Source organism: Schistocerca cancellata, chromosome 3 (genome assembly GCF_023864275.1).
Source record: "Schistocerca cancellata isolate TAMUIC-IGC-003103 chromosome 3, iqSchCanc2.1, whole genome shotgun sequence".
Classification (NCBI taxonomy): Eukaryota; Metazoa; Arthropoda; class Insecta; order Orthoptera; family Acrididae; genus Schistocerca; species Schistocerca cancellata.
This window is the reverse complement of record NC_064628.1, coordinates 457,368,736-457,382,613: the sequence shown is the minus strand read 5'-3', so window position 1 is coordinate 457,382,613 and position 13,878 is coordinate 457,368,736. Positions and strand designations below refer to the sequence as shown.

General features: G+C 37.2%; 1 protein-coding gene across 2 annotated transcripts in view; it reads right to left on the bottom strand.

The window, feature by feature from the left end:
* The window catches only part of LOC126175229 (ubiquitin carboxyl-terminal hydrolase 10-like), a 118,933-nt gene that overhangs the window by 72,225 nt on the left and 32,830 nt on the right, over positions 1-13,878 (bottom strand). The window contains exons 4-7 of one of the 2 annotated variants that reach the window (XM_049921861.1): positions 12,890-13,003; positions 5,851-7,548; positions 1,452-1,656; positions 475-718 (exon numbers count right to left, since the gene is read on the bottom strand). In XM_049921861.1, coding sequence (XP_049777818.1) covers positions 475-718; positions 1,452-1,656; positions 5,851-7,548; positions 12,890-13,003 — 2,261 coding nt within the window. The remainder of the gene's footprint in view (positions 1-474; positions 719-1,451; positions 1,657-5,850; positions 7,549-12,889; positions 13,004-13,878) is intronic. The other variant, XM_049921863.1, reaches the window with a different exon arrangement.

Here is a 13,878-nt window from a genome sequence, read left to right as displayed (position 1 = left end):
CGAAAAAGCATTGGACAACATAAGTGCACTTTTACCTTGGAAACAAATATCTATTTTACATATTCAGGCATATATTCTTACTCTACTCTAGGCCCTTTCTCATTAATTAAGTGTTCCAGATGTTTATATTAAAGCTATGTAGTTTTACTTCCATTCTTATCCATCTCACTTTGGTGGGTTGTAATAATTATGTAGTAACACAAACTTCAGTTCTTTCATCATAACACAAACTAATCAACAGGCTACACAAAGCACAGATGAAAAAAGTTGTTAACTGTCACTCAAATGAGGACATATCATTAAGCCCATAAAATTGACATAAAACACAAGGTAAACATCTGTGACATTGGAGGAGGAATAGTTTCCTTAATCTCCTGCCTCTGTAGCCACTCTTAATGAAAATTCAATGTAAGAGATTAATTTTTATTAACATAAACTGATTGCTATAAAAATGAATAATAAATTTTATCAAACCTCCTGCATCTCGTCATTCAGTGCATTGAGAAGGCAGCTTAAAAATTCTTCTGCATCTTCCTGACGACCTTCAACTTTGAAAGTATTACTTCGAATGCTATTTAACATCTTATAAATGTAGCTGGGTTCAAATGCAATGCCACTTTGTACTTCAATGGTACCATCATCCTTGCGTTGTGCCTTCTCTTTACGGCCCACACGGGAGGTGACAGGCATAGGTTGGAACTCATTTACAAACTGGACTCTGTAAATGCAAACTTCAAATCAAAACATGATCTAAATTTCTATGGGATCACTTAACATTACTTGTGTTATCAAAAACGCATACCCCATACAAACAATTTTTCACACTGGATTAGAAATAACTGTAATTTATTTAGTATGTTATGAAAATGTCAAAAGAGAAAAAAAAATTAGTTTAATTGAATGATATAGTTACTGAGATATATATACTTTCAATTCCTTAGCAACATGCCAAATTCTGTAGTTTACAGTAACTTCTTTTAAACCCTTCTTTCATTTTCATTTACATCAGGCTATTTAATTTCTCATTTACTGTGCGGCAGCCTACTTCCCAAAATTACTTTGTTACAAGATCAGAATTCAAATCCTATATGCTGCATACCAGCGAGTTTCTTTAACCCATCAGTCACAATGTTCAAGAATTTTAAGTGACCAGTTTCTTTCCTGGGTCATGATCTCTCCCCCCCCCCCCCCCCCAAATAAATCACTAATTACTTCATGTGTTTTTCTTATGGTTTTTACAGGAAAATATCAGCTTTGTAACAAATATTATTTTTGTTAAAAGTACATCCACATCGTACATTAAAACTGAAATTTCATTTTCATTATCTATTCTGCATCTTTTATTAACAATAAGTATAGACTCTGTCGCTTTAATCGTTAACTTAGTCATTTGATGGTAAACAGAGCCAAATGGCAGACATAATTTGATAAATGTATTTCAGTGCACTCACATGCTATCAATTATAGGTGTAGAAGACGAACTCATCCTGTTTGTTGCTGATGGTACTGGTAGTGCCTTCATAAGATTGTAAAATGGAGGGCATGCCAACAGGGCTTGGAGAGTTGAATTGATGTAGCACCAATTGCTGCGATTTGTCAAACCACGTGGCTGGAGACTTATGGCACGGTGATCCAGCTGATACTGTGATAGGAATTCTAAACGAAATGCAACCACACATATAGAATGACTACATGAAATGCAGTTTACATATTCACCACTGATTATATGCAGTCTAAAAAATAATTATTATATGAAAAATGAATTAAAAATGAATCAATTATTATGAAATATCACTTAAAAATTAACCACGATGTATTAGATTCAGTAGGAGGGTCAATCACATACACGATTCTGAATCACTATTGATTCCTCTAAGTAAAGGATTATGCCGCACTGCAATATTGTACAGATTTCCACTGAGTGGATTTGCTCTGACAGTAGTGAAAAACTATTGTATTTTCAATACAAGAGATCACACAAACCCCAAATGGAAGAAAACCTCAAGTAACAGGTATTTGAGGTCATTAATCTAAGTGTAATAGCATAAAGTACACACAGCTCTCGTTCACAGCTGGAGTTGGGTGCATCAGATTTATGGAACCAAAATTTCTGTCTATTTTAGTTGAAAGTTAATGTTGATCTTTAGGGTTGGTTGCATGTTCTGTGAAGTAACACTGTAGTCACATGAATGCCACGAGAAACAAGAAAAATATTGTGTTGAAGTTACAGTGGTTTTGTTTTTCGACATTAAGTCTGGTCCACAACGTACATACTCAGAGTGTATATGAGCACATATAGGTAATGAAATTGGACTTTCCGGAAGATACTTTGAGTCATTTATTAACTTTTTATTAATGAGCCAATGTGTCTTTCACTTACTGCGGCAAGTACTTGATACAAAGCTACAGAAGAATTAATTCTTTTGGCAACAACACAGGGTACAGCCATCATCAAAGTTACATTACTGCACTGTAACTATGGGTACAGACAACACTGTCCGCTACAGACATAATATGGCTCTTTTGTAGATTTCTGATTTACTCGTAGTCTTCGTAACAGCACAAACAAATGGCTTTGGGTATAAGAATGTAAAACAGAATTCATACACAAGTTTTAGTCTCAGCTTTAGAGAACATACACATACTGATTCAAATGAAGTAGAAGGCAACAGAATTTGCTATTTTCTGAAATGTGATTGAAGTGATTACAAATTATGATCAAGGCACTACGATGTAGGTGACAGTTTGGGGGATCCCAAAATGCCATACAACAAAACAGGCGAACAAAATAAATATGACACTATGACAGCAAAATGTGTAACTGACTGTGCAAAGACAAATGACAGAAACAGATGCAATCCTAAAAGTTAGTCACAGCAACAAATCTGAAATAAGACTTTCAAGTGCCATGACATCTGGAACAAAAGACTCAAAACTCATAAATTCAGAAGTTGTTAACGAATTTCCACATGGCACTACTTTTCCGGCTCCACTTCATGGAAGCAGAATTATGCAGTAGAACTCTAGCAGACACTGCAACTAATTCAGGCAATGATAAACTATGTTGGTTTCTGTGACATTTGATAAGCTGAAGGTAAATCTTTGCTGCTCCTGTTCTCATGTCACAGGCATGAAAATGAACGATCAGGCATGATTTGTCACAGAAAATCTAATTGACACACAAGCTGTCAATGGAACAATAATAGTGAAACAACTCCAGATATCTCCACATTGCCAGCCATCCACAGAAACACATCATGGCCAACTGGATAAGCTGCTGCTGCTGCTTAGGGGTCTCAGGAGACTAAATATCTACTGTCATCAGTCTCATTCATCCCTAGGACAGAATCTGTGCACCCAATATGTCCACATCAAATGTGTGAGAACATGTTTTAAATGTTTGTGTGGTGTGAATCTGAGGCAGGACATGGGTACCAGCCCAGTATTAACCTAATGGGATTTGAGAGATCACCTAAAAACAGCAACAAGGCTGGCTGGCTCACCAGCTCTCATTGTTAATACATGAAGAATATTCGGTCTGGGTCAGGGTCATCTCACAGAGTTCCCCAGCACAAATATTAACGTGTTTGGCAAACGAGAAGGGTAACTGAATAAGGTTATGTCCTGATATTCTGTAACTGCTAGATAGGTTTCAAAGAGTATTTGTTCATAAATGAAATTTGTCCAATATAATCCATAAAAGAGAGAATGGGAAATCCAGGATGGAATAATGACGATATTATGGAAAGGATAGTTGCTACTCACCATACAGCAGAGCTGCTGAGTCACAGGCAGGCACAACAAGATGACTAAGCAAGTAAGCTTCTGGCCAAAAGGGCCTTCACTAGAATTTTACACACACACACACACACACACACACACACACACACACACACACACACACACACGCACACACACACACACAGTCTCTGGCCTCAGCAGTCAAGAGAATGCGTGTGACCACAGTCTCTTGACTGCTGAGGCCAGAGATTTTGTGTGTTCAATTCCGATGAAGGCCCTTTTGGTTGAAAGCTTACTTTCTTGTAGTCTTTTTGTTGTGCCCATCTGCAACTCAGCATCTGCACTACATGGTGAGTAGTTAAACTGTCCTTTTCATAATATTCCCATGAAAGAGAGAGATTTTTATAAACATCAATTACAAATGCTCTTCAGGTATAGGACACAGCTATAATTTTAAAGTATTTGCTGGAAATTGACTCTTAAGACCATTGACAAAATTATGCCAACCCTCTACACCAGTCCTTCTAATAAAAGGAAGAAATGATATGAAAATCAGCTAGTAATATGATTACTGTAGTATGGGCTGAATGATATTTACTTTCTATCAACTGTTCAGAAGAAATCAGAATATGTGGAGAGTACAACAAACAAAGAGCTGACATGCCTGAGAAGCATTTATCTTTTCATCCACTTATAACAAGCTATGTGGATTATCAAATTAACTTTCCAAGATACAATCATGTTGAATGCAAATGCCACATACCACATATTGAACCTAGATCCAAAGAGCATGAAATTCACAAGTAACAGGAGAAAATTCCCCTAGGTGACTATCTTGCCAAGAAGCAATGCAATGAGCCACTTACACTTCAAGGAAAAAGGTGGAATTATTCTCCAGCGAAAACTAAGTCAACTGCAAACAGAACTGCTCCCTCTAGAAGATGTAAGGTCTGTTGCGATCATGGGCAACATGGAAATCTGTTTTTGAATTTTATAGAAGTTGCACTTCACACAGACAAATTCTTCATGGCACATCATACACACAATATCCGAAAATTTGTCACATTGCAAATTTCATTACTTAAACAGGAGGTGAATGGGTTAATAAACATATGCAATAAAAATCACACTCTCTGGAAAGCTGATAAAGGGTTATAACTAATCACAAAAACAAATGACATTACATGGCTGAGAAATATCTACTGAGAGGCAGGGACCTACAGACAGACAGACAGCAATAACTCAGTTCCAGAAGATCAAACTTCATGAACATTATTGCACCTATGGCAAGAAATAAACCTAATTTAAGTATTCAATTGAAAAAATACAATCCCTTGACAGCAAATTTTCATACTATCTGAGAATACAAGTGTTGATCAACCCTCATACTGTTGTCTTCTGCATCTCTGTAAAACACAGATTAAATCTTCAGTTACCACTACCACATTTCAATTATGTAACTGACACAGGAAGTTCTTCAAAATGTACTGTGCATAGTGTAACAACTTCCTATGAGTTTCACAGTTATGAGTGGAAGTAACAATGCAGTATGAGCAAACATCTTCAAATTTAAAGCATACAACATTTACAACCTAATACATTGGGCTTTTACATTTATTAACAAAAAACATACTACCATCTGCATTAATCTTATTCTAACAATCTTCTGCACCACCAGTACAAGTTTTGGCAATCTCGTGGTGTATATAACAATTTAAGTACACAGTATAATTATTCATCAAGTCTCTTAAGTTGTTTAAACAACAAACATATTTAACTTTGATTCTGAAACTTGTCACTCTTAAAATTTAATTTTATACAAATGAAAAGTAAATTTTTATTTCATTATATTTATTTGACTTATACACACTAAGAGAAATTACATAATTTAAAACAAAGAGACATCATTTTGGCAGAAAATATCCTGTACCAAAACTTACAGTAGTAAAAGTTTTCAGAGTAAGCAGGACTGTGCGTCATCTGACATTAAGAGATGCAACACAGCTATATTAAACAAATCATTCCTGAACCATAACAATGAACAAAAATATCTTGCTGGTACACTATATTATGTTGGCCTACGTATCAGTATTTTATTTTGGTGCCTACCTCCCAATCTGTAGAGGTGAGGATTATCTGCAGCAGACTTTGTGAGCTGAGGAAAGTTTTTGGTATCAACAGCAGGTGCTGGAGCATCCATTAACGGTTGAGAATCTTGAGCTTTACAGCTGGAAATTGGACTATCAGCTGAAGCCATCAACTCACTCTGGAATGGCCGTACAGTTGCACGTGGCTTTGGTGCTCCAGTAATTACAGTGTTCGTAAGTGCAGCTGCTGAAGGAGAGCTGTGCCAGTTTTGACTGAAAAGACTGGCCCATGACCGTCCAGAGCCAGGTGTTGAGGCTTGGTTTACTTCATCACTATTGATAAGAGCTGCTGTCGTGTTCACTGCAGTACGCCTTGGAATCTGAGCAGTAGTAGTAGTATCAGCAGCACTGGGTAACTTTGTAACAAGGGTCTCTTGAAAAGGACCAGATGATTTTGGAGGACTATCAGGTGACAAGTTATTTGTTTTGGCCTTAGTATCAACTAAAACCGGTTCTTGTTGAGCAGTAGCACTGTTTTCAACTCTCACAGTCTCAACAGTCTCACTGCTCACAACAGTTGGTGTTTCACTTTTGTTGATAACTGTATTGTTTCCATTACTGTCTCTCCTATCAACTAGGGCAGATGTTTCTTTTTCCTCTTCTACAAATGCATTGCCACTGTGTTCCTTTCCATCACCAGAAAAATTGTGGGTTTGATTTTCCGGTAAACTCGACGATTCTGCGTTAACTCCAGAGTATGAAGAATCATACAATGGGGTAACCTGTAAACCTTCACTAGGAATAGTTTCTGGTGTTTGATTATATTCAGTAGTCTCTTGCTCATTCAAATCTGAAATTACAGAGTTTGTAGTTACTGGCTCCACAACTGGAACTGAAGACGGTTCAACACAATACCCATCCGTTGATTGTTCATCTCTAACTGTTTCTGTAGGGAAGCTGATCGCTTCAACTGTTTCCGTAGGATGTTGCTGTGATACATCTGTACCATACACAACTGGTGCCGCTGTAGCAGGTTGCTGATGAAAAGGAGGGTACACAGGAGCAGGATATACTGGCATAAAAAAATGTGTTCCGGGAGCTGCATGCTGAGACGGCGTATGTTCTGGAGCCTGGTAGTAAGTAAATGGATGCACAAATGGGATTACTTGATAAGATGCACCACCAGGGGAAGTATCTGGCTGCACATCATGCCCACGAAACTGATGCTGAATTTCCTGCCTCCTACTGGCAGATCCAACTTTTCCTGGTTTTTGGCGCCTTCCTGAACTGCTAGTACTGTCTCTTGGCGTGCTATTGACATCTTGTACTTGGTAAGCTTGCTGAGGAGGTATGTGCCTACCATATGGTGGGGTATTGTAACCATGCACATTAACATTAGTTGTCAAATTGCTGACAAAAACATTAGGAATATGTGGAGCAACCATCTGATAAACTGTTGTCATAGCAGGGGCTGGTACAGTCACTGATGATGGGGGAGGAGGTATGGGCACTACAGAACCAGGTGGCTGAGGATGGGGCAAGGCAGTGTGGTACGGTGACTGTGCTGGTGGTGAAGTCACATGCTGGGGTGAATGATCCCGAACATGGTGATGCAATGCCGGTGCAACAGCTGCTACAGGGTTCGGGTTAGCAGTTTCTTGTGCAGCAGCTGCTGCTGCTGCTGCTGCTGCGGCTGCTGCAACAGCAGTGGATTCAACCTCTGAAAAATGAAACCAAACTTTAATACAATTTACTGAGTAAAACACTCAAACAGTACCATACAAAATAAATAATTGTCACAATGCCAAATGTATAGCATACAAGTGAGAAAAAATAATAACATAATTATAACACACACAACCTGGCTAAATGCTGTTTGCTACTGAACCTATAATTCATGTGAATTAAGTATGTGCTATGAAGCATTTATATGACTAATTTTCAGAACACAATTAGGCCATGATTATGTGGAATAAGCAACTGCAGCGGAATATTCACATCTAAAAGTTTCTGCAGTACTGGATAAATCATTCCCATGCCCAATGTACTAACATCTGAGATTTGCACTAGGTCTTGATATGCACTCAAACTTAATCCTGTTTTACACAAGCAGCTTTCTGGTCCAAACTGACTGCTCTAAGTGTGTGCACCTTTTGTAAGTCAGTAGCCAAACACTACGCTATGAGCTTATGATGTGGAGTTTTAAATTTCAATTATGCTGCACACCACACACACTACACAAGCACAGAAACAGTGGCCAATGGCAGTGTCTGCCAGCATCTAAAGTTACTCTGGCCAATCTTACTTCCATTAAAAAAAAAAAAAAAAAAAAAAAAAAAAAAATGTGCTTCTGCATCTTCCTAACTTTACTGTGTTGTTTGCTCTGTTATAGTGACACTGATAGGTTACACATGATCGTAGCACTTTTTTCTACTAATATTCTCCTACAAGAGACACAATCTCTGAAAAAAATAAAGTTCTTACACTTTACACGAAAAGGCTGCATTAGACATGAATAAAACCATACACAGATAAATGTATTTTAATGACAAATTATCTGAAAAATGAAAAACATCAGAATTATTTGATGACAAAAATAATTTGTTATGTTTATTAGCAATTAGCAAGAAAATAAGATACAAAGGATAAAGCAAAAAAAAGCACTATTTACTGTGTTCTAAACACTGTTTGACGTATTTGAAAGTACGTATTTCCTCGAGCAAATAAATGTATATATTCCGAAATGTTTGGCAACACTTTTCCCATTCTTTTAGTTCTCAGGAGTGTAATTACCACGCAACCTTTGACAAGAACTACTTCTATGAATTCTGCTGTGGTCAAGAAGACCATCATCATTGCTTGTTCCTACATTTTGTTGTTATAGTTCGATTTTTTCATAGAATAATCCTTCATAACTTCATTTTCACATTCTGCTAAAATGCACACCAGGCAGCTCTCACACCATACACAATTTAGGCACTGATGTGTAACCGAAAATGACCACTCGAAACAGCCAAGATACAGTACAAGAATAAAATGCCAGGGTGCAGTAGACTCACTCATCTTGGGTAGCCAATCGAAACACAGTTTATAGTTAAAAGAGGCTTTACATAAAATAATAAAAACTTTTGCTATGGTCTTTAGCATCCTTCTGATAATCTGGTTTTAAACTTTTAGTTACTTAGTTAATTTGTAATCTTACATTTCCAGCTGAGTCCTTCATTACCCTTGTTTATAGAGGCAACATACATGAATAACATACATAGGACATGCAGAGAGTGTATCCTGGGGTATCACAGAAAATTATGAAAAGTCTAAGTAGAATGGGGCAACAATTTTACCCCATTTTAACAGATATTTCAGGTGTGATTGTGTTTGGTGCTACTGCATCCAGAGCAGTAAGACTGGATGTTGCTGTGGATAACTACTTCAAACTGAACAATGCAATGTAATCTGTCGATGCGCGAAACTTCTGGTACTGTGTTTTCTTAACTTCACTCTCTTATTTAAAGGTAAACCCACCAAAAATAAAACATGATAGATAAAAACAAATTCTGGGTTAGCCTATGTTTGGTCATTGTGCAACCTTTGGCGGGTGATTATGTCAAAATTATACAAAACAGAAATCTTACTCATCTGCTTCTATTTGAATGATTATAAAGCAATAATTACATCATTTAAAAATCTGATTAGTTGATAGTAGAATATATAATGGCACATAACTAATAACCTCACAGCTTTTGGAGATTATGGTTGCTGTTTGTAGAATGTGTTAAAAGTTCAATTAACAGAAATGGCTAAACTACACTCTCAACTCAGTTTAAGGCATATATTCTTTTTGTTATGTTATTCTATAACTTAATACTTTAAGCATCAAATAAAAGCACATGTTTAACACTCTCCCTGGTTTAGAAATTTTTTCTAGCATTCAACGAAATCCAGTAGTACATTGCCTACATGGAAATTCTTAAATCTTTCACTGTTGTGGGCATGTATAAATGTTGTTCTATGCCATTCCTCAGGTGCCGTGGACATGTATAAGCATGCCACTTGGGTTTTCCTAAATTGCTGAGGACCTCTGCAGGTGTTCTCCCAGATATAAAACCCCATAACTCGAGAATGAGATGAGACACTGTTCTGCTCTCAATTTAAATAAAATTTCAATATCTTATTAACATTTCATTCGCTGCAATGTATGAGCTGAAATCAACCACATGCAAAGTTTACACAGTAGGTTTTTACCTCTGCAAAATTTAATGCAATGTTTTACTTAATTTGACGTTGTGCAGTATGATGGATAACGAAAATAAGTTCAGTTCTTTATTGAGTGAAATTTTTTCACCTAACAGTTTTGTAAGATCGGATGACAATTATCTCATATTAACCAGAACACTATCGCTCAGCACGGGCACCAGCATTTGGTGACCAATACTGCCGTAACAAAAGGTGCCTCAGCATGGACTGCAAACAGCAAGTCTATAGCATTGAAAGGGTTAAGTTGTTCACATCCACAATAAACTGTAGATCTCTCATAGCTGACTAAATAAACTTGTTTTCAAATAGAAGAAAATCAAGGATGTATCATTTTGTCAGATTGTGGAATGCATACTAACCTTAACATTAATTACTTCAGTTACCACAGGTTGTTGATCATGGGAGTGTAACTCTGATGATGTGCTAGAAACGTAAGGATGATAAATGGTTCACTGTTTCATTTTTAAGGGGCAGACATGGAGACCATATCAATTAAAATGCTACATAATTGTGAAAGAAGTTATACTTGGGAATTCATTATAACTAGCCCACATAATTTTGATAATCATAACAATGAAAGGTTGCAAGCTGAAGTGTCTTATCAGAAGCTACAGAGTGATGAGAAGCAAAATGATTCTTAATATGTATGACACGTGTATTAGGTTGCTGTGTAAGTTTGTAGAGTTTTCGCTTTGCTTGTTGGTATTCCAGTTGCTGTGGGTTTAGTTATCGATTGTCATTTTATGTTTGTAGTTCACTGTAGTTCTTCTTTTGAGACATCAGGCACGTAAAACAAATGCAGAAGTGGCACTCTTATCCTCTACACCAGGTTGGCAATGCCGACTAGATACCCATTTATTGGGATGTGCATAGTATAATGGCAGTATCTCACTGAGAACAACTGAAAACAAAAAACAGAACTGCCTTGACACTAGCAGTTAGTGCAGATGGACTAGAGCTAACCCCTACAATTCCCAGCAACATAAATCTTGGCATATGGAAAACTTTTCAGAGTGAATACTATTTTGCTGCCAAGGGAGACTGGATGATAATAGAACTGAATTTTGGCTATGTGGCTACTATTGGGACACAAGGGAGAGGCTCAGGCATGTCAAACCAATCTGACTCGTGTATAACAAGTCTTCTGTATACCATCTGCTGTGAAAGGCTCACAAATGAAAAAAATCAATACATAACTGAGCATTCTTAATCATCATATGTGTGATCCAGAAACATTATCCAATAAATCAATAAACTTGAGATTTAGGACCAGTATTTGATTCCTATAAGCACCATGTAATTCCCCCCCCCCCCCCCCCCCCCCCCATTAATTCTTCATTTTTTTTCTCCTGTGTTTTCTTCTCTCCATACTGAAGTTGGTGGCAATGGGAAGGTTAATAAGATAAATAAATCAATTATTAACAAGATATGTGACTAAACATCTCAAACAACTTGGATTAATGATGAATTGAAGTTTTAATCCTAGTCGTACCACACCCAGTCCCTGAGCACAGAAAATCCCCGACGCAGCCGGGAATCGAACCCGGGCCCATAGGACGGCAATCTGTCATGCTGACCACTCAGCTATCGGGGCGGATAACACTACCATGAGATGGATATAATCATACAACCCAATTATCTCCTGCCAAAACTACTTGCCTGTTGCATCTACCTGCAATCAAGACACACCTCTCCCTTTGTACATCTGAACTGACCAGCGCACGCACGCACACACGCACACACGCACACACGCACACACACACACACACACACACACACACACACACACACACACACACACACACCAGCAATAATTTTATGGGGAAAAATATGGAGAGAGAAATCATATGTGAGATTAATGAGTACAAAATACAGAAGCCTAAAATTAAATGTTTCTATTTTTGATCACAAATAATAATGGAATGCAATCATATCAAACTTTATTCATAATAACCATGATGGCCATGTTTCTCGTATTTTCATTATAATACAACTTAACAGATGTACAGAAAACATAGTTCATTCTTTTCTATCCGTGTCTGTTACTTATGAGGTACTGCATATCACACTTCTGGTGGCATCATTTCTTCAAAAAGAAACTCTGCACTTTTTTCTGAGTAAAAATAAACAACATGCAAGGAAGACTACAGAATAAATGAAAAGAAACCATCTAATTCACCAGTAGAACACTTCACACACAAGGAATGTTTTAGCAGAACAAACAGTATTACTTCAATACGGATTTTGCTAAATTCAACCCATAAGCTTTTTAGAAACACTACATATTCTCTACAGTACTTACGAGAATGCATGATACAGCAGTGAATTTCAAAGTGCCAACTGTAAATTTACGTGCAATTACTAGTTCAAATCACCATGCAACTATCCAAAATGTTTAAGCAGATTAAAACAAGTTTCTAGTTTACTACAGATGAACAAACACAAAACTAAATATCCAGAAAAGCTGGAACAAGCAAGCAGAAGTTCTAGTACCTGTGGCAAATATTCATAAGAAAAGCTGATATACAATCTTTAAGAGGGAATTTATCAATGCCTATATTATCAGTTTCTACTATCAAGTTCCATTCTTTAAACAGTGATAAGAAAGAAGACAGAAGAAACAAACAAACACACACACACACACACACACACACACACACACACCTTAAGAATGTTACATGCAATGGGAAGTTTGAGGCATAAAATAACAAACCACTAGCCCCAGACACTCAAACCCCTCTCACAAAAAATCCCTAGAAAGCCAAATCAAGGTACCATTCAGGAACGTAGCATTACTGGCAAGTTACCTGTTACCGGCACCGGTGGCAGTGTTGGCACACCAAGTGTGGCCGGACCAGAAGTAAAGAGTGGTTGGGGGAGAAAGACACCCTGTAGAGTGGGGTGAGGAATAGAAGCCACAGCTGGATGCAATCAATAAAGACAAGAATTATTAAATGTGGAAAAATAATGTAATAGGTAATTAAGGTGATATTTATTTACTTCCTAAATCAGTCATACAACACACATGAGCAAAAGGATAAATCTAAATATGTAACTCATTCGTCACCATAAACAACATACTATATGAATCACACACAAAAAGCATTAAGGATCATAACTACACCCATACAGCATGTGACAACAAAAGAGGAAATAAAGGGATTTCAGATATTTCAGTAAGGGTTCTATCCTAGACTATTACACTTCTTCTCCCTGTAACTTTTTTGCACCTGAGTGAACAGGAAACAATTCTACTTTATACTGTAACAACATAAATCAGAATATATTGCTACTCGTCATATACAGAAGGTGTTGCACGGAAGTAACACACATTTAAAAGTATCACAGCTGGGTAAGTTACTAGACAAATTCCTTTCTCATGTGAAACACACACACACACACACACACACACACACACACATACAGAGAGAGAGAGACTTTTTGTTGGAGAGGTTGAAGGAAGGCATGCACACTTTCTCCTATTTCCTTGATCTGAAGGGCTAGCTTATCCAACTTGTAAATGTACATGTCCACACTCTAAGTGGTAACAATCTACACTAGTTAATATTGGTATTCCATCTCAAATTATCCCACTACTTTATACTTTCATACTGATATGGAAACATACAGTATACTATACATTGATTATAAGTGATAATTGGTTATTGGGGGTCAGACTCAAACATAGACACTAGACAAATAGGCAGTGTGCTGTATTTTGAGTCACCTGACTACATCTCAAAGGCCACACATCAGTTTCAATTTTCTGGTGGATTTTATCCACTTCTCCCAAATC